General features: G+C 41.8%; 1 protein-coding gene across 3 annotated transcripts in view; it reads left to right on the forward strand.

Moving 5' to 3' along the window:
• Positions 1-18,832, forward strand: part of Gsdmc (gasdermin C) — a 53,029-nt gene that overhangs the window by 22,238 nt on the left and 11,959 nt on the right. For 2 of the 3 annotated variants that reach the window (XM_047562339.1, XM_047562356.1), the window contains 2 exons: positions 12,033-12,247; positions 12,850-13,033. In XM_047562339.1, the coding sequence (XP_047418295.1) occupies positions 12,037-12,247; positions 12,850-13,033 (395 nt within the window). In that variant the 5' untranslated portion in view covers positions 12,033-12,036. Of the gene's footprint in view, positions 1-5,504; positions 5,689-12,032; positions 12,248-12,849; positions 13,034-18,832 lie in introns of all 3 variants that reach the window. The other variant, XM_047562349.1, reaches the window with a different exon arrangement.

Here is an 18,832-nt window from a genome sequence, read left to right on the forward strand (position 1 = left end):
ACCACCCAACCAAAGGAGCCTCCCCTCTACCTATCATGCCATTCCCCCATCTTTCTTTCTTTTTTTGTTTTTAAACTCTTTTCTGTCTTTGAAAGTAACTTATTTGTTCACTGTTTGTGATGGGTTGACACGTTTGACTCCATAGAAAGTTATAGGCCAGGCTACAGGGGCAATGACTAAGTGGACTCCATGTCACGTAGGAAATGCTTCTCCCATGGGAACGCCCGCCTCTGAACCCAACAACAGTTGCTTAGCGTAGCCTGTTTGGCAACATGAAATGGCAATTTTTATATAATGTAAAATGGTTCTCTTTTTGATTCCTATTTTTCTTGGACAAAGTGCCATGTCCGCAATGACTATCTAGATGTCAGTAACCATTCTTTAACTTGTACCCAACTAAGGTCATTTTGACCCACTTTCCCTTCTGCTTATAATTTTACATCTCATGATGTTATTTTGTAGTTTTGAATCATAGAAATGAACACTTCTGATTGATAGACTGACTTACGGTATAAAAACCTCTGCAACCCTATGGTCAGGGCTGCCCTCCCAGTAGCCATTTTGGGCGTTGTGTGAGACGGTCAGCCAGTCGGCTAATGCACACTCTCAAATTTGGACTTCTCAGTGGTGATCCGTCTGCTCTCAAGTTGCGCCTCTCCACATGTTGACTGGTTCCCACGCTCCAAGGCAACTTCTTTGGGTGTGGGATTCTGGCTCATTAACCTCTCTATGGAGACTAGACCCTTTCCTCCATCAAACTCCAGACAGGTTCCTCTGGACCTGCTTCTTAATTAGGCCTCTACCTCCTGGCGTCTGTGTTTGCCATTGTGTTACCAAGTTTGAGCAAAAATCCTGTCAAGTGGCTTTAGCCAGAATCCCTACCCTGAACATTAGGTCACCTTCGATATCCAGTCAAATCCCTCCTTCTGCCTCCACCCCCGAGGGCACATGATGACCTCAGGTTGCCTTCAGCCAAGGGTACTGTCAGGTCATTTTAGGAAAAACTACCCTGCCCTCTTAGTAACTTTCCATTCATTGATTCCCCACCCCCAGCTATGAATTTTTACTTTTCCTTCTCCCATTTGGAATGGAATTCCAAATGGCTCAGGTCATTTCTCTCTTTTTGCAGTGGTTCCTCAATAGAACCTGTCTTTGTTGCCTCTTTTCTGTCCAGCTCTGGTTTTCTTTGACACTTCCCAGTACTAGAACCCAGATGATGTGTACAAATGTAAACCTGAACCTAGAAACCGGAGCCAGCAGTTGATTTGTATTTGCTGACTAACTCAGCTGGGGGCAAATTTCAAGAAGGGTGAAATACACTGCATAAGTGTCACTGGAGGAGGACCAGGGGGTTTCTAAGGGAACCTCAATCCAGGATGAGTGAGGCTCTTGCAAACCCTGTAGAAATGAATCTAAGTGAAGATCCTTTCAGGGGAGAAAGTGGCCTCTCTCAAGGGTAGAAACAACCCCTGGATCTGGGGTGTCGATGTTTATAGAGGGACAGTAGCCAGAGGCTGGACCAGAGGTGCCATGAGTGTGGAGTTGTGCCATTTGCACCAGTTCTCCAAGTGCTTGTGCAAGGCCTTCACCTCATGCCACTTTCCGTGTGCAAGGTCAGGGGCGCAGGAGGTGGGCTGGGCTGCACTTGGGCGGCTTACTTTGCATTCCAACAGTTCATAGGTGTTTCTCTTTTGAAATTTAGATTTTAAAATTTCTGTATCCCAGATGCCTCCTCAAGGAAGGGGAGAAGGTGAGCAAGAACCAACAGCAGGAAGCAAAGGGGCAGAAACGTAAATGACCGGGTGGGGAGAGGAGGGTGAGGAAAGGGGGTGTCGAAGAAGTAAGTGGGAGGAAGGGACCTAAGAGAACAGAGGCTGGCATGAAAATCTGCAAGAGGCTCACCTGAAAGTGCCATTGATGGAAAATTTTCAAGAAAAGTGGCAAATGCAATATAAAGACCAGAGCCACCCCTTCTCAAGTAAATCTTTGTCACTCTTGGTCCCTAACGCGTGGGGTGAAGAGCTTACATATAAATGTAAAATGTGCAGACTCCTGATGTGAGGTCATCCGGGAAGGAAGCAGAGACTGGGCAGAGACGAGCAGGCTTACAAGCCACCAAGCTTCCTTCTCGAAGCAATTTGGAGTTTTTTTTTTCTCTCTCTCTTGCTTTTCAGGATCGCAGCTTCCCCAACAAGATACTGTTCTCAATATAGAAGGTTCAGGGATTTTTAGCTGCTACTGGAATAAAATGTCCAGCCTAACTGCCTACCCAATATTGGGGCACATCAATACTGGGGAGACACTGGCTGGGGATAGAGCTCAGTTGGTAGAGTGCTTCCCTGGGTGCAACCCCCAGTAATGCAATAAAAAAAAATTAAAAAAAATATTGGGGAGACACAGGTTGGTAGGAAGGAATCAAGTTTATTCAAAGCTCCCAAGGAAATAGAAGGGCTAGCTCCCCCACGTTCTATCCTGCTGGGCTTGGGGGTGTGAAAGGAGGCAGTGGGGCTGCAGCCTGGCGGTCCTTCCTCAGCTTGGCCTGTGTCTTCTCTAGGACATGGCGACAGGCTCCAGCCTCTGCATTTTCTCTTTAGATAGAAGCAGTACTCCTCTGTGAGTCAATTCACACTCTTGTGTTGGTTGATGATACAACAAGTGCTCTTTGTCACGGAATCATCTAGGTGGGGTACTCTTTTTTTTTTTTTATTGTAAACAAATGGGATACATGTTGTTTCTCTGTCTGTACATGGCGTAAAGGCATACCATTCCTGTAATCATAAATTTACATAGGGTAATGTTGTTTGATTCATTCTGTTTTTTTTCCCTCTCCCCACCCCTCCCACCCCTCTTTTCCCTCTACACAGTTCTTCCTTCCTCCATTCTTGCCCCCCTCCCTAACCCTAACCCTAACCCTAACACTAACCCCTCCCACCCCCCATTATGTGTCATTTGCTTATCAGCGAGATCATTCGTCCTTTAGTTTTTTGAGATTGGCTTATCTCACTTAGCATGATATTCTCCAATTTCATCCATTTGCCTGCAAATGCCATAATTTTATCATTCTTTATGGCTGAGTAATATTCCCCCTAAGATTCCATCTCACCCTAATTAGAATGGTGATTATCAAGAACACAAGCAACCATAGGTGTTGGAGAGGATGTGGGGAAAAAGGTACACTCATACATTGCTGGTGGGGTTGCAAATTAGTGCAGTCACTCTGGAAAGCAGTATGGAGATTCCTCAGAAAGCTTGGAATGGAACCACCATTTGACCCAGCTATCCCACTCCTTGGCCTATACCCAAAGGACTTAAAATCAGCATACTACAGAGATACAGCCACATCAATGTTCATTGCTGCTCAATTCACCATAGCCAGATTGTGGAACCAACCTAGATGTCCTTCAATTGATGAATGGATAAAGAAACGGTGGGGATACTCTTTAACCAAAGAATTAGGAAGGGGTGGAATGGCAAGCAGGGACCGACCAAGGACAATTTCGAGGGAGCTTCTCTTACTCTAGGTGTCTGACTTTCTCTATTTCCCTCTTTATGCCCATTATGGGAAACATGAAGGTAAACTCTCGGCTTTCTCTACTGTATTCTGATGAACTAGATCCTCCTCTGTTCTGAGAATAATAAATAAGAAGTCAGTGTTCACTGTTGCTGAAAGCTTGGTCCTTCTCCCAGATGCCAATCCAATAACGAGGACATGGTTTAGAGAAAAAGCAAAAAGAAGGTTCACTGCTTTGCTAGCAAAGGAGAAATGCAGGGGACTCTTTGAGGCTATGGTTCTGCCCGTCAGCAGGAACGGGGGCTTTTAAAGAGGTGACTCAAGGCTACATTCCATGGGTTCTCTGTCGGAGATGTAATTCACTTGTTAATTTGAGAGCTAGTCATTTCTGAGATCTTCTGGTGCCATCCCCAAGTCTAGATTAATTCATTCCCATGGTACGTGTGTGCTCAGGACAGTTGACTCTGCCAAAACTGGGGAAGAAAGGTCACCCTGTTTCCCCTGAGATTAGGGAGGGGGAGAGATTAGGGAGGAGCAGGGAGAGAGGAAGAGAAAAAACGTGTCCATTCTAAAAATAAGTTTCAGTGGCAGAGCAGCAAGGGCTGTAGTCAAAGCATAAAGTGGACCACTGTCACACACTGGCTTCAGATAACTTCTCTGACAGCTGAGTGACTATTCCCTACTTCTATTTTTATTTATTTATTTATTTATTTTGCAGGGCTGGGGATCAAACCCAGGGCTTTGTGTTTGTAAGGCAAGCACTCTACCGACTGAGCTATCTCCCTAGCCCTATTCCCTACTTCTAGAATACCCTACTGGTAGCAGGACAGGGCCCTCAGAATGTTGGTGAATGGAATAGTTGTACATATAACTGCACATTTATATGTCAAGTCTATGCATTTTACAATGTTAACTAGAGAAAGTAAGAGTCACTTTTGACAAACCTCGCTTGGTGGTGATATGCAGAGGACATGGCTTCCATGGAGTGGAAGCAGCTAGACTTTTGTGAATATTGAAAGAAAACAAAGGTAGAATAAATGCATTGTGAAAAAGCAGTTACGCCACCCTGTCTTGTACTGCCTGATGACCCAGCTGAATTTCTATCCCACCCTAATCTCACCTATTTTTTGAGGATCAGAAAGAACTGTGAAAGGAAAAGAAGGAGGAGGTACCCAAGTTCCTGGGAAATCTGCCCATTCTCAGAAAGGACATGACTCTTCCTCCCTTTTACTATGCAATCCCTTCCCCTTGCCTCTTGTATCCATCACCTATTACCTCCTGACCCCCAACAAGTTGAAAAGACTCGTGGGCCTATCAGCCCCTTGAAGACAGGGCTAAGGGTGCAGGTCCCTCCCCTTCCCCTGTAGCCGCACTGGTTAAAGCTCCCTTCCTGCTTTTCTCCACTGCTTTTTTCTGTTTGGATTTTGGGTCACATGACTGGATCTGATCTGTTGAACCCCCACAGTGAGGCCGCTGGCCTAGGACTTTGGAACCAATTTCTCTTTAAAATAAAGACTACTGCAAGGTTGGAGTATAGAATTATATGCTGGACCCGGCACAGGAAGGTGTTAGGAACATTAATTCCTGGTGTCCCCACTCCACATATGGGCAGTTCCAAAGCTCTCTTCAGGGCCCTGGCAGGGGGCCCCACCCTTCCCAAGGAGCTACCTTCCTTGCTGTCCCACCATTTCATAATACAGTCAGTGATTTGTGAGTGGGATATGAGCCAAATTAGTTGATCCAGACTCAGTTCTAGGAAATCTGTGAGTCAAAGACTTGTTCAGCTGGTTTTTGTGCAAAGGAAGGGGCACAGCTCTGTCTATCCTGAGCTCGGTGAGCCCCGCAGTTTTATAATCAAATGCTACCTGATTCTGTTCCAAAGAGTTTTGGCTGGGGAGGACTTGAGATCTGAGACGCTGTGATTCTAGAACTCAGTTCCAGTTCTGGTGTCCTGGAACAGAGGAGGGTCTTCCCTTTGCTGACTTTTTGCCAGAATATTTCACTGGAAATTGAAATATTCAGAGACACATCGGTTGGAAGCAAACACTGAGGAGGGTCACATTGACCTGGTCTCTGGAGTAGCTGACAGATTCCGCTTGACATCAGAAGGTCTGAAGGCTGATCAGAGCCCCGCTCACCTGAGTCATCCTCTGCAGGACAATACAGTATACGATCTGGTGAGTGGTCCTGGGGTCAGGGAGTGAGTAAGAAGAGGAGAAGAGAGAAAAGTCAAGATGGGCTTATGAAACGAGAATGTTTTCCTACCTAATTTGACCTACAAGGAAGGTAGCACTTCTTCCTTAAGCTCTCCTTAAGAGGATTAATGGAGAATTCCTGAGAGTGTAGGAGGCTGTGGGATGTATCTGTGATACATCTTTGCCCAAGTCCAGTTCTAGAGACTCTGCTTTTGTTCTTGGTATTTATTCTCTGTTGTCCATTGACCTCTCTCATGGCCCATACCAAATAACTGAACCGATCACATCAAGGATGTTGCACAAATCTTTGAAAGTTCTGCCTCTTTGGTATTGAATGTCTTTGGCATGTTCAAAATCCCAGTTCTTTGTAGCTGAAAATTTAAGCAGATTCCTTTCATTCAGTATGTTCTGCACAATGCTGTTACACTTTGCCCTACCTGACTATTAAATATTCATGTTTGTGACTTCATCTGTTCTCAAGGTCTCCAATCCCACCTGGATGTCAGGAGGGCAACCATTTCTGTCTCCAGTGCAGTTCTCTATTGTGAGTGCCAATCTGTATAGCTGTCTGTTTTACTCTCCTCTTGGATCTCAAAATCAATGTATCCAAATAGGAATTCATGTTCCTCCTCTACAAATATGTCTCCTTACAGAATTCTATTACTTAAGAAAATGGGACACCACCCTTCCTATTATCTGTGCCACAAATCCAGAAACTCCCTTTGTGCTCTTCCCTTTTCCTCACCACCCACATGAAAACCATTATCAACTCTTTCTGATTTTATGAAGCTTCCCTGTCATCATTCCACTCTAAGGAGACAATATGTTTCACTTGAACACTGCTAGGAGTAATCTCAGAGTTAGTTTATACTTATCCACTGTTGACCCTTCCGTAACAAGGGAGTCTTCTGTATCACAAACCTAAATGAGGTTCCTCTCTTCTTTAGTTATGTACTCTTTTTGCACTTTGGTGGTATGGTCAGCCCTCCATATCCATAGATGAGGTCTCCATGGATTTAATCAACCACAGGCTGAAAATATTTAGAAAAAAATTGCATCTATATTGAATGTGTACTGATTTTAAAAACTGTCATTTTTCCCTAAACTCTGCAGTAAAACGACTATTCACATAGCACTCAGATTTAAAGTATATGAGAGAATATGTGTAGGTTATATACAAATACTGTACCATTTTGTACAAGGGACTTGAGTGTCTTCAGATCTTGGTGTCTGTGGGGGGCCCTGGAACCAGCTCCTCAGGGATACTGAGGGATAACTGTATTCAGGAATGCAATTTTTAAATTTTATTTTTGCATTTCACAGTACAAATGAAAACTTCACTTTTTCTGTCCATCTTCTCCCCTCTGAAATAATTCTTTGCTAGGAAGTAGGGAACTAGTCTTCATTATTACGCTTTTAGAAAATACCCAGAGTCACAGCACCACAATCTCCTGGTGAAGTAGAACAAATAATGTAACTCGGATATAAAGAGTCCTCCCCTCCACCTTCATCTGTCCGATTGAGTCATTCCTGGCTAAATGGGACAAGAGGAGAGGTCTCATTATTGGAGGCCTTGCCTTGTTTTGATGTGTGGCCTCCCACAGGTGGCTCCATGCCAGGGTTTGGTCCCATTAGCATCGTTGCAGGAGAAGAAGGTCCATCCCTGGCCTCCTGGGAGAGCCTCCCCTATGCCATGCTGGCATCAAACCACATGAGGAGGAATCGGTGGACCAGGAGGAAGCTGGATCGTTGCCCCTGCTGACGGCGATGCAGAGGCTAGAGTAGGAGGTGTCTTTCCCTGTTGAATGCAGCCATTGTTTTGTCACCCAGGTTCCAACCAGCTCTTCCAGCAATTTCTGATAGTCGACTTTCACATTCTCTTTCTTTTCCTGCCAGAGTGTGTCTTTCTCATAGACGGAGAATCATGGGTGAGGTCTGCCTTGCGCCAGTTACAGTACAACTTGGGCATCTTGCTCTGTGGACAGTTGGTCACTTGGTTCCATGCTGTCCAGACATGACTCACATTTAATTTTTTAAAAAATTATCATATCAAGTAATTCAGTAGCACAGCCTGTGCTTCGCATATGTGAGACCCTGGGTTGAAACTCGAGCACTGCACACAAAAAATTGTATCATTGTAAGAACATGTGACATGAGATCTAGCCTCAAAAAAATTTTTATATGTACAATAAAGTATTTTTAACTAGAATTTATTCATATTGCGTAACTGAGACTGTAAGCCCATTATTGATCAGCAACTCCCCATTTCCTCCTCTTTCCAGCTTCCAGAAGCTATCATGCCACTCTCTGATTGTGTGACTTTGACAATTTTAGATGCCTCTTGTAAGTGGGATCATGGTGTTTGTCCTCTGTGACTGACGTATTTAGCTGAATGTCCTCATTCAATGCTTTAGGGTTAGGGTTAGACTTTTTTAGCTGAATGTCCTCAGGTTCACCCTTCTCATTGCCTTACTCCTTATCTGGTGCACGGTTTGCAGAGATTTTTCTCCCATTATATAGGTTGCTTTTTCATTTTGCTGATTGTTTCCTTTGCTGTGCAGAAGTTTTTGGCTTTGATAGAGTCAGTCCGACTTGCTTTTGTTGTCATATCCATGAAATGGTCATTAAGATCAATGTGAGGGAGATTTCCCCTTATTCATTTATTTATTTCCCAGGGCCTTGTGCATGTGAGGCAAGCACTCTACCAACTGAGCTATGTCCCCAGCCCTATTCTTATATGTTTTCTTTGAGGAGTTTTGTAGTTTTATGTCTGAAGTTTCAATAGTCCATCCATTTTTACATTGATTTGTGTGTGTGGTCTAAGATAAAAGTCTAGTTTCAGTGTTTTGCATGTGAATAACTAGTTTGTCCGAACACCATTTACCGACCTGATTATCTTCCCCACATTGTGTATTGTTGATACCCTTTTCTTTTTCTCTTTCTTTCATACATTCTTTTCACTTATTTTCTTTCCCTCTTTTTAAAATTTCTTCCTTCCTTCCTTTTCTCCTTCTTCTTCACTTTCTTCCTCCTCCTCCTCCACCTCTTCCTTTTCTCCTTTTTTTCCTCCTCCTTCTTCGGTACTAAGAACTGAACCCAGAGATGTACTTTCTAGTTCCTTTTCCTAACTACTTGGTTTGATTGCTGAATTCATTCATTTTCAGCCATTCTTTTTTTTCCTGATAAGAATATTTAAACTTCTGGCCTATCTCCAGGTACCACTATAGCTATATTCCACAATTTTTTATTCATTAACACTCCCCTTGTCAATTCTTTTTTGACTTGTGAGTTATTTGGATATGTGATTTTTTTTAAGTTCTCATATATTTTGGGAAATAAATTATATTTTTATTATTAATTTAGAATTTAATGGAGCTTTTTGCAGTGGTGCCTGCAGATAATCCCAGCTGCTCAGGAGGTTGAGGCAAGAGGATCCCAAGTTTGAAGTCAGCCTCAGCAACTGAGACCCTGTCTCAAAAAATAAGAAGGGCTTGGATGTAGCTCAGTGGTAGTACACTCCTGGGTTTGATCCCTAGTCTTCCCCTCTCCAAATTTAATGGAATTATGATAAAAATATAATATGTGTTATATTGATTCTTGATATTTGTGGAGGTTTGCTGGATGACATTTTTCTGTTTTGTGAATATTTTTTCCATGTGTGAATAGAATGAGCAGTCTCTTCATCAGGCGAATGCCATTCTTTATAAGTCCATTAGATTTTTTGAAAACTGTTATTCATATTTTCTGTATCTTTGTATACTTCATCAACTACTTATTAGACTCTAATAATATTTGTTCTTATGTTTTTTGAGATTACATTGTGAGATTTGCCCATGTTTTGAGCTGTTAGATTTTTTTTAAATTTAATTTTAAAAATTTGTTCTAATTTGTTGTACACGACAGTAGAATGCACTTCTCGGTTTATGTCCAAAGGACTTAAAATCAACATACTACAGTGATGCAGCCATGTCAACGTTTATAGCAGCTCAATTTGCCATACTAAAATATGGAACCAACCTAGATGCCCTTCAACAGATGAATGGATAAAGAAAATGTGTTACATGTTCTTGTTAATGTAAAGTTATTGGGTCCGTTTCATTCATAGCATCGATCATGATTCGTAACTACTTATGCATTTATCAGTAAGTTCAGTTGGTAAATATTTGTCTTTATCATTTTGCTATGCCCCAGGAGACCACAGACCATAGGAACATGCTCCCAGGGCAGGGCCTAGCTTCTAATAGATGCCTGTTAAAACTTCACTGGCTAAATGAGCAACTAAGTGAGTGAAACAATCAATGAACAAATCAGTTTTTCCAGGGAATTCAGGATGAAGCACTACTTATTTGTTTAATGGCTGTTGCAGATCCTGGGTTTGTTGAAATTGCAAGAATTTGAAAGCAGCACGAGAGTTTGACACTGTTTTTTGGCAGAGTGAGGTGGGGTATTTTGGATTGAGTAACTCAGCTTTACCACTGAGTTATATCCCTAGTCCTTTTTATGTTTTATTTTGCAACAGGGTCTGGCTAAATTGCTGAGGCTGGCCTTGAACTTTTGATCCTCCTGCCTCAGCCTCCTGAGTCACTGGGATTACAGGTGTGCACCACTGTGCTTGGCAGAGCAGGCCCTGTTTGATGGTTCTGTGTGCAAGGGCTCCTGACACTTCGTAGAAGTGATTGACTTTATGGTGTTTATAGAGAACCCTTGTCCACTTGGAACAACAGTACAGGGTCCCAGGTTGTACTATGTAACTACCCCCCTTCATCTTCACATGCCCATACCATGTGCTGTTTCTCTTCCTGCAGGTTTGTATAAAATCTGGATACACTCCAGTTTGGCGGCACTGAACACAGGCAGTTTACACACATATACAGCAGTCTTCCTAGCCTGTTGGAAGGGAACTCTTCTTTGTGTCCCTCTCACAGAGTAGCCAGGTGCTCAGCAGTCCCCCTTGACCCTGGTAGGAACTCAGTCCAGGTATCTCATCTCTGCTAGATAGTTGCTTAAGCAAACCTTAGGACCCTCCCAGTCACTATCAGGCATTTATGCCTATCTGAAACTTCATTGTGCACATCTGACAGACACCTAAATCTCTCTGTGAAGATTCTGGATCACCATGTAAAACTTCTCTGAGTGACATATTAAGACCCATTTTTTACCTGTAGAAGAGCCCAAGAGCCCCTTAAGAAAACCCAGCTTCGTAATAAATGCACCCAGAGCGGCACATGCATGTCTAATTTATCCTCCAGAGTCTTCCAGACCAGCTCCCCTTTGCTTGCCATGACTCATGACTCTCAGTCCCCTCTGCTTCTTCAACACCCCTCCTTGCTCCCCTTGCCTCAGCCTCACTTACTAACAGACAACCCGTGACAGAAATGATCTCCTGATGTCCACCCAGAACCTTCCTAAGTCATGCTGGGTGTGAGAGTTACGAGTCTCATGAGGCCACTTGCAGCCCGCCCCTTTGGTAGCCGTCTCTTTGGCATAGGCTGGGATCTGATCCCTTGTCATTGTGTTCAGTGCTTCGACCTGGTCCTGTCCACTGCCAACTCTCATCAGGGTCATCGCAAACCCATACGGCTAGACCCCTGCTTCTGCCCCTCCTTCTCACTGCAGTCTACCATGAGCCCAGCCACCACAGGCACATTGTCAAAAATGCCCCAGATGTGTGAGCTCAGCCCCTCTAATGGCTCCTAATCTTTCTGCGATGGAAGACAGATGACATGGACCGACTGGGCCTGAGCCAGCCTGTGGTTTCTGCTGGCCTTGTCTTTGTTTCTGCACCTCGCTTACTCAGGCATGCATTGCTTCAGGGTCTTTGCACTTGCTGATTTCTCTACCTGGAATAATTTATTCACCTATGCTCATTGTTTATACCCACCTCCTCTAAGTTTCTGTCCAAATGTCACTTCTCAGCGAGGCCTTCTCTGTAAAATTTGTAAATGACTAAGGCCCTCTCACCTCTTCCATGATCTCTATGTACTTAACATAAGCCCAACCTTCCCTCGGGGCCTTCATTTGAAGATAAAATCGAGCCCTTCATCTTCCTGTCCTTTAAGAAGCCCTGGGTTACAGATGAGGGTATACCAGGATTTCCTTCCACAACTATAAGGGGAAGCAAATTTCATAGCAGTGCTTCTGAGAAGCCTGGCCTGTCTGTAGAGCAGCAAAGAGAGAGAGCTCTGACCTAGTCACCGCAGCAGGTGAAGACCTGATCGTCTCCTGTGGAGGTTCTGTCCTTTATGAGAAGCAGTCAGGGATCAGGGAGAGGCAACTGCTTTTTTCTTCTTTACTGAACTTTGTGCTCCCTTCTCTCTTCCCCCTAGCACCATGCCCTCCATATTTGAGCATGTGACCAAGAAGATGGTCAAAAAGCTTGGAGGCAAAGACTTGAGGCCCGTCAAATCCCTGTTGGATGCCACCCATTTCCGTCAGTTCAGTATATTACGGAAGAAATCTCGGTTCTGGATTTGGGAACAACCTGACCTTCCAGTTGAATACTCCCTCATGGACATCCCGGCTTCAGTTCCTGCTGTCCCAGGTACGTTGGCCAGGGGCCAAGGCTTCAGGTGAGAAAAACTAGTGTTCTTAAACAGAAGTAGTGCAACATCCAAGAACCTGGAGACACCTAGCTAGGTCAATCTCAGCTCCCTCACCCGAAGGAAAAGGGCAAGGAACTAACATTATTTGAGAATCAGCAAATTATGGGGAACCAGGCCTCGAGGTGGAGGTATCATCCCCATTTCGTGTAAGAGTAAATGAAGTTTATAAAACAATTCATTTAAAGTTACATAGCTGGGCACTAGTAGAAGTAGGATCCGGACAGTTTCTTTTGTCCCCTAATCCTAAACATTTTCTATATTTGCTTAGGGCTGGGGCTAGGCCAGGAAAGAGGGTTCCCAGGGTCTTCTGGACACTGTACAAGTGATGCCACCATTTCTTAGGATTAAGACTGTCCCTGGTGTGCAACATTGGAGTCAAACATTATGCTTCAAACATTAATTGATGGGTTAGTGTCTTAATGGAGAGATTTCAATGAGTGGAAGTGTTGGAGCAGAATTGGCCTCAATTTTCCATTTCCCACACCTATTTCTTCCACAGAAAATTCTTGGCTAAACCTCTGGTCACTTTTTCTCTTTGCAGAAGCTGTAGTGACAGGACCATTCTTCTTCAGTGATACTGTGATCCAGAAACAGAAGGGAGATGTGGGTGTCAATGCTGGTGTAGATGTGAGCATGTCAGGGGAGGTTACTCAGATGCACAAATCCACCCTCGAGATGCAGAAGGTTACCATCCCATCCCCAAACCTGGAAGGCCTTCAAAACAGGTGAGGAACCTGGAGAGGAAGTGATGGGACCTTACCATCCCAGTGGTACTCTTCTTGCAAGCAAGAGACATTTACCAGGACTTATTGTCTCCCCAGCAAAATGAAGATGGTGACATCCCAGACTAGTCTATTCCTCTTTGGTACCAGCTCCTTCCTTCCTTCAATCAGGAGCTATCATTCACCAATAGAAGCTTAGTGGAGCAGTATTTACCGATTACGGCACTATCGTATGGTGGGACAGAATAACATGACAGACCCAAATCCCTGCCCTAGAGTAGCTTATGTTTAGTGGAGTCAGGGATGGGAAGGTAATGAGGAAATAAGGAAAACAAATAAGTTAATGAAGTATTAATTAAAATGAGACAGACTCTGGAGCTCTCTAAATAATGAATATCTTGATGTCTTGGATTTTATTTTATTTTTTCTAGTTCTATTGTGGCATAATTGAGAAATGGAATTGTATACAATTTAAAAAAAATTATTTGTTCTTTTTAGCTATACATGACAGTAGAATGTATTTTGACATATTATACATACGTGGAGTGTAACTTCCCATTCTTGTGGTTGTACATGATGTGGCATTACACTGGTTGTGTATTCATATATGAACATAGGAAAGTGATGTCTGATTCATTCTATTGTCTTTCCTATTCCTATTTTCCTTCCCTTCCCTTCATTCTCCATCATCTAATCCAATGAACTTCTATTCTTCCCTCCCCACTTATTGTGTGTTAACATCTGCATATCAAAGAGAACATTCAGGCTTGGATTTTTTGGGCTTGGCTTATTTCACTGAGCACAATAGTCTCCAGTTCCATCCATTTACCAGCAAATGCCATAATTGCATTCTTCTTTAAGGCTGAGTAATATTCTATTGTGTATATATACGCTACATTTTCTTTATCCATTCATTTGTTGAAGGGCACCTAGGTTGGTTCCACAGCTAAGCTATTGTGAATTAAGCTGTTATAAACATTGATGTGGCTACATCACTATAGTATGCTGATTTTAAGTCCTTTGTGTCCATGCCAAGGAGGAGTGGATAACTGGGTCAAATGGTGGTTCCATTCCAAGTTTTCTGAGGAATTTCCATACTGCTTTCCAAAGTGGTTGTACCAATTGCAGTTCCACCAGCAATGTATGAGTGAACCTTTTCCCCCAGATCCTAGCCAACCTTTATTGTTACTTGTATTCTATTTATTTATTTATTTATTTTTTAAATTTATTTTTATTGTAAACAAATGGGATACATGTTGTTTCTGTTTGTACATGGAGTAACAGCATACCATTTGCATATTCATATATTTACATAGAGTAATGATGTTTGATTCATTCCATTATTTTTTTCCTTCTCCCCCACCCCTCCCACCTCTCTTTTCCCTCTATACAGTCCCTCCTTCCTCCATTCTTGCCCCCCTCCCACCCCCCATTACGTGTCATCATCCGCTTATCAGTGAGATCATTCGTCTTTTGGATTTTTGAGATTGGCTTATCTCACTTAACATGATATTCTCCAATTTCATCCATTTGCCTGCAAATGCCATAATTTTATTATTCTTAATAGCTGAGTAAAGGCTGTAACTTGAGGCTGGCTTTGAACTTGAAATCCTCCTGCCTCAGCCTCCTGAGCTGCTGGGATTACAGGCGTATGCCACCATGCCCAGTTCTCAGTGTAGTTTTGATTTGCATTTCTCTTATTGCTAGAGATGTTGAACATTTTTTTCATGTATTTGTTAAACAATTGTATTTTTTCTTCTGTGAAGTGCCTATTCAGTTCCTCAGTTCCTTTGCCCATTTATTAATTGTTTTTTTTTTTTTTTTTTTTGGTGTTAAGTTTTTTGTGTTCTTTATATACCCTGGAGATAAATGCTCTATCTGAGATGCAGGTGGCAAAGATTTTCTCCTGTTTTGTAGTCTCTCTCTTCATGTGTCTGATTGTTTCCTTTGCTGTAAAAGAGCTTTTTTAGTTTGATACCATCCCATTTATTGATTCTTTTTTAATTTTAGTTTTTTAATTAAAAAAATTTTATTTACTTACTTTAATTTTTAAATTTATTTAATTTTTAATTTTTTAATTTTAAAAAATTTCTAATTTTTTACCCATTTATTGATTTTTGATTTTACTTCTGTGCTTTAGGAGTCTTGTTGAGGAATTTTGTTTCTAAGCCAACAAAATGGAGATTTGGGCTTACTTTATTTCTAGTAGGTGCAGGGTCTCTGGTATAATGCCTAGATCCTTGATTCATTTTAAGTTGAGTTTTGTGCAGGGTGAGAAACAGGGTTTTTAATTTCATTTGCTACATATGGATTTCCAGTTTTTCCAGCACCATTTATCGAAGGGACTGTATTTTCTCCAATATATGTTTATGGCACCTTTGTCTAGTATGAGATAACCAAAATTATGTGGGTCCATCTTTGTGTTTTCCATTCTGTACATTGGTCTTCATGTCTGTTTTGGTGCCAATACCATGCCAGTTTTGCTACTATAACTCTGTAGTATAATTTAAGGTCTGGTATTGTGATGCCTCCTACGTCAGTTTTCTCACTGAGGATTGCTGAAGCTATTCTGGATCTCTTATGTTTCCAGATGAATTTCATGACTGCTTTTTCTATTTCTATGAAGAACATCATTGGAATTTTAATAGGAACTGCAATAAACCTGTATAATGCTTTTGGTAGTATGATCATTTTGACAATATTAATTCTGCCTATCCAAGAACATGGGAGATCTTTCCATTTTCTAAGATGGTCTTCAATTTCTTTCTTTAGTGTTCTATAATTTTCACTGCAGAGGTCTTTATCCTCTTTCATTACTTTATTTTTCTTGAGGCTATTGTGAATGGAACAGTTTTCCTAATTTCTCTTTCAGTTGATTCATCACTGATGTATAGGAATGCAATTGATTTATGGGTGTTAATTTTATGTCCTTTTACTTTGCTGAATTAATTGATGAGTTCTAGAAATTTTCTGGGTCTTCTAAATAGAGAATTATGTCATCAGCAAATAGGGATAGTTTGAGTTCTTCTTTTCCTATTCTTATCCTTTTAATTTCTTCTGTCTAATTGCTTCGGCTAGAGTTTCAAGGACTATGTTGAATAGCACTGGTGAAAGAGGGCATCCTTGTCTTGTTCCTGTTTTTAGAGTTCAAATTTTCTCCATTTAGAATGATCTTGGCCTTGGGTTTAACATACATGGTTTTTACCATGTTGAGGTATGTTCCCACTATCCCCAGGCTTTCGAATGTTTTGAACATGAATGGATGCTGTATTTTGTCAAATGCTTTTTTTTTTTTGCATCTATTGAGATAATCATGTGATTCTTGTCTTTAAGTCTATTGACATGATAAATTACATTAATTGCTTTCTGTATGTTGAACCAACCTTGCATCACTGGAATGAACCCCACTTGATCATGAGGCATTATCTTTTTAACATTATTTTGTATGTAATTTGCCAGTATTTTATTAAGAATTTTTGTATCTATGTTCATCAGGGATATTTGCCTGACATTTTCTTTTTTTGATGGTGTCTTTGTCTGATTTTGGTATCAGGGTATACTAGCATCATTAAATGAGTTTGTAAGGATTCCTTCCTTTTCTAATTCATGGAATGATTAGAGGAGGATTGGTGTTAGTTCTTTGAAATTCTGGTAGAACTTAGCTAAGATCCATCTGGTCCTGGGCTTTTCTTTGTTGGTAAGCTTTTGATAGTGTCTTCAATTTCATTGCTGGAAATTGATCTGCTTAAATTTTCTTTGTCCTCCTGATTCAGTTTGGGTAGGTCATATCTCTAGAAATTTGTTAATGTCTTCCTGATTTTCTATTTTATTAAAGTATAATTTTTCAAAAAAGTTTCTGATTATAATCTGTATTTCAGTTGTGTCTGTCATGATATTTCATTTTTCACCACTAATTTTAGTAATTTGAGTTTTCTTTTTCTCTTATTAACTTGGCTAAGCTTTATGAATTTTATTTATTTTTTCAAAGAACCAACTTTGTGGTTCATCAGTTTTTTGAATATTTTTGTTTCAATTTCATTGATTTCAGCTTTGATTTTAATTATTTCCTGTCTTCTGTTGCTTTTGGTGTTGATTTATTCTTTTTCTAGGGATTCGAGATGTAATGGTAGATTATCTATCCTTTTAATGAATGAGCTCAATGCCATGAACTTTCCTCTTTGAACTGCCTTCATAGTGTCACAGAAATTTCAATCTGTTGTATCACTATTCTCATTACCTCTAAGTAGTTTTTAAAATTTCATCCCTGATTTCTTCTGCTATCCATGAATGATTCGACAGCATATTATTTAGTCTCCAGGTGAGGGAGGAGGAGAGAAGATAGAAATAAAAATTTGAAGAGTGTAAGAGAGAACACTAGAGATTGGCTGTTAGAAGAAGAAAAGAGAGAAAGAGAATCAAGGGATACATAATTGAGAGAAAAAATACATATAAAGTAAAAATTTAAAAGATCAAAAATAAAGTATACAAAACTGAAATATACTAATCAAATATCCTCATCCTCAAAACACTGATCCATGAAAAATACGTGACTTCAGAAATACTAGAAATAAGAAAAAAACAAAATATGAATATATATAAATATCCATGGACCACTGTGTTCACAGAGAAAAGACAAAAGGAAAAACAAAAAAGATCTCAATGAAAAGCTAAAGAATTGTTTCCATTGGAGTTCAAAAGATTCTCAGCTTCCCTTCTCAGCAGTGTTAGGTGGGGTCATCTGGAGGGTGAGGCTTGCTCCACCCTCAGGGTGGGGTTGCTGGGGTGAGAGAGGCGACCCCTCGGCAGATCTCCTGGAGGCAGGGTTTAGCTTAGGGAGTCTCCAGGTTCTTTGCCGAATGCCAGTTGGCCTGGAGATTTTAAGTGGGTGCACCTCCAGGGCCCAGCAATTGCTGGTGTGTTGGAAGACTGCACCCCAGGAATCTCCGCTGGGTTCTGCTTGTGCAGTGGAGGAGCCAATTCTTTGTCCACTATGTCATCTGTGGACCCCACCTTTTCTGGTCTCAGGTTGTCTCCAAACTCAATCTCTCCCGACTCCTTGCATCACAGGTCAGTCCTGCAAGCAGCTGGATGGGAGGGAGAGGGGAGAGCCGGTGGGTTTGCACGACCAGTTGTCCCCTGTGTGAACCTCTCTCCATGTCTGATTTCCTCCTGGTCACTTAGGTACACTCTATGTCATGCAGTGTGGGTTTGCTGGGCCTGTATTTTGTTCACAACTCGGGTTCCAGGAATTGGCTCCCTCAGCTGCTGGCCCCTGCACCACAGCTCCAAAATCATTCTTTTCCCTGTCCTCCATGTGCCGCCTCAAGAGATTCGATTTCTTCCCCTACAAGGATATTGTGCGGTGCACCTTTCAGTTTGGTTGGCAGTGTCTTTGATCTCTCAACTCTCTGTACCCAGCATGCCTCAGGCCTCCTAAAAACGTGGGTTCCTTTAATTCCCTTATCCCTTTACTTTGCTCATAGAGAGACTGGCTCTGGCTGGGGCCTCTGGCTGCGTCAGCAGCTGTGGTGCTGGGATTTCTTCCTTATTTTATTACCTCCAACCTCCCAAGTCCCCGGTGACCTTCTCTATTCCAACATCTTGAAAATCCTTGAGAAATGGAATTGTGTAAGTTTAAGGTGATGAACATGACGCTGTTACGCTTGATGCCACGGTCAAGTCAGTTAACGTGGCTACCACCTTATCTGGTAACTATGATTTTGCAGTGAGAACATTTAGCACCAAGGGCCTTTGCACATTCCAAGCATATGCCACCATGTCATTAACCACACACACCTTGTG

The sequence above is a fragment of the Sciurus carolinensis genome, chromosome 1 (genome assembly GCF_902686445.1).
Source record: "Sciurus carolinensis chromosome 1, mSciCar1.2, whole genome shotgun sequence".
Taxonomy (NCBI): Eukaryota; Metazoa; Chordata; class Mammalia; order Rodentia; family Sciuridae; genus Sciurus; species Sciurus carolinensis.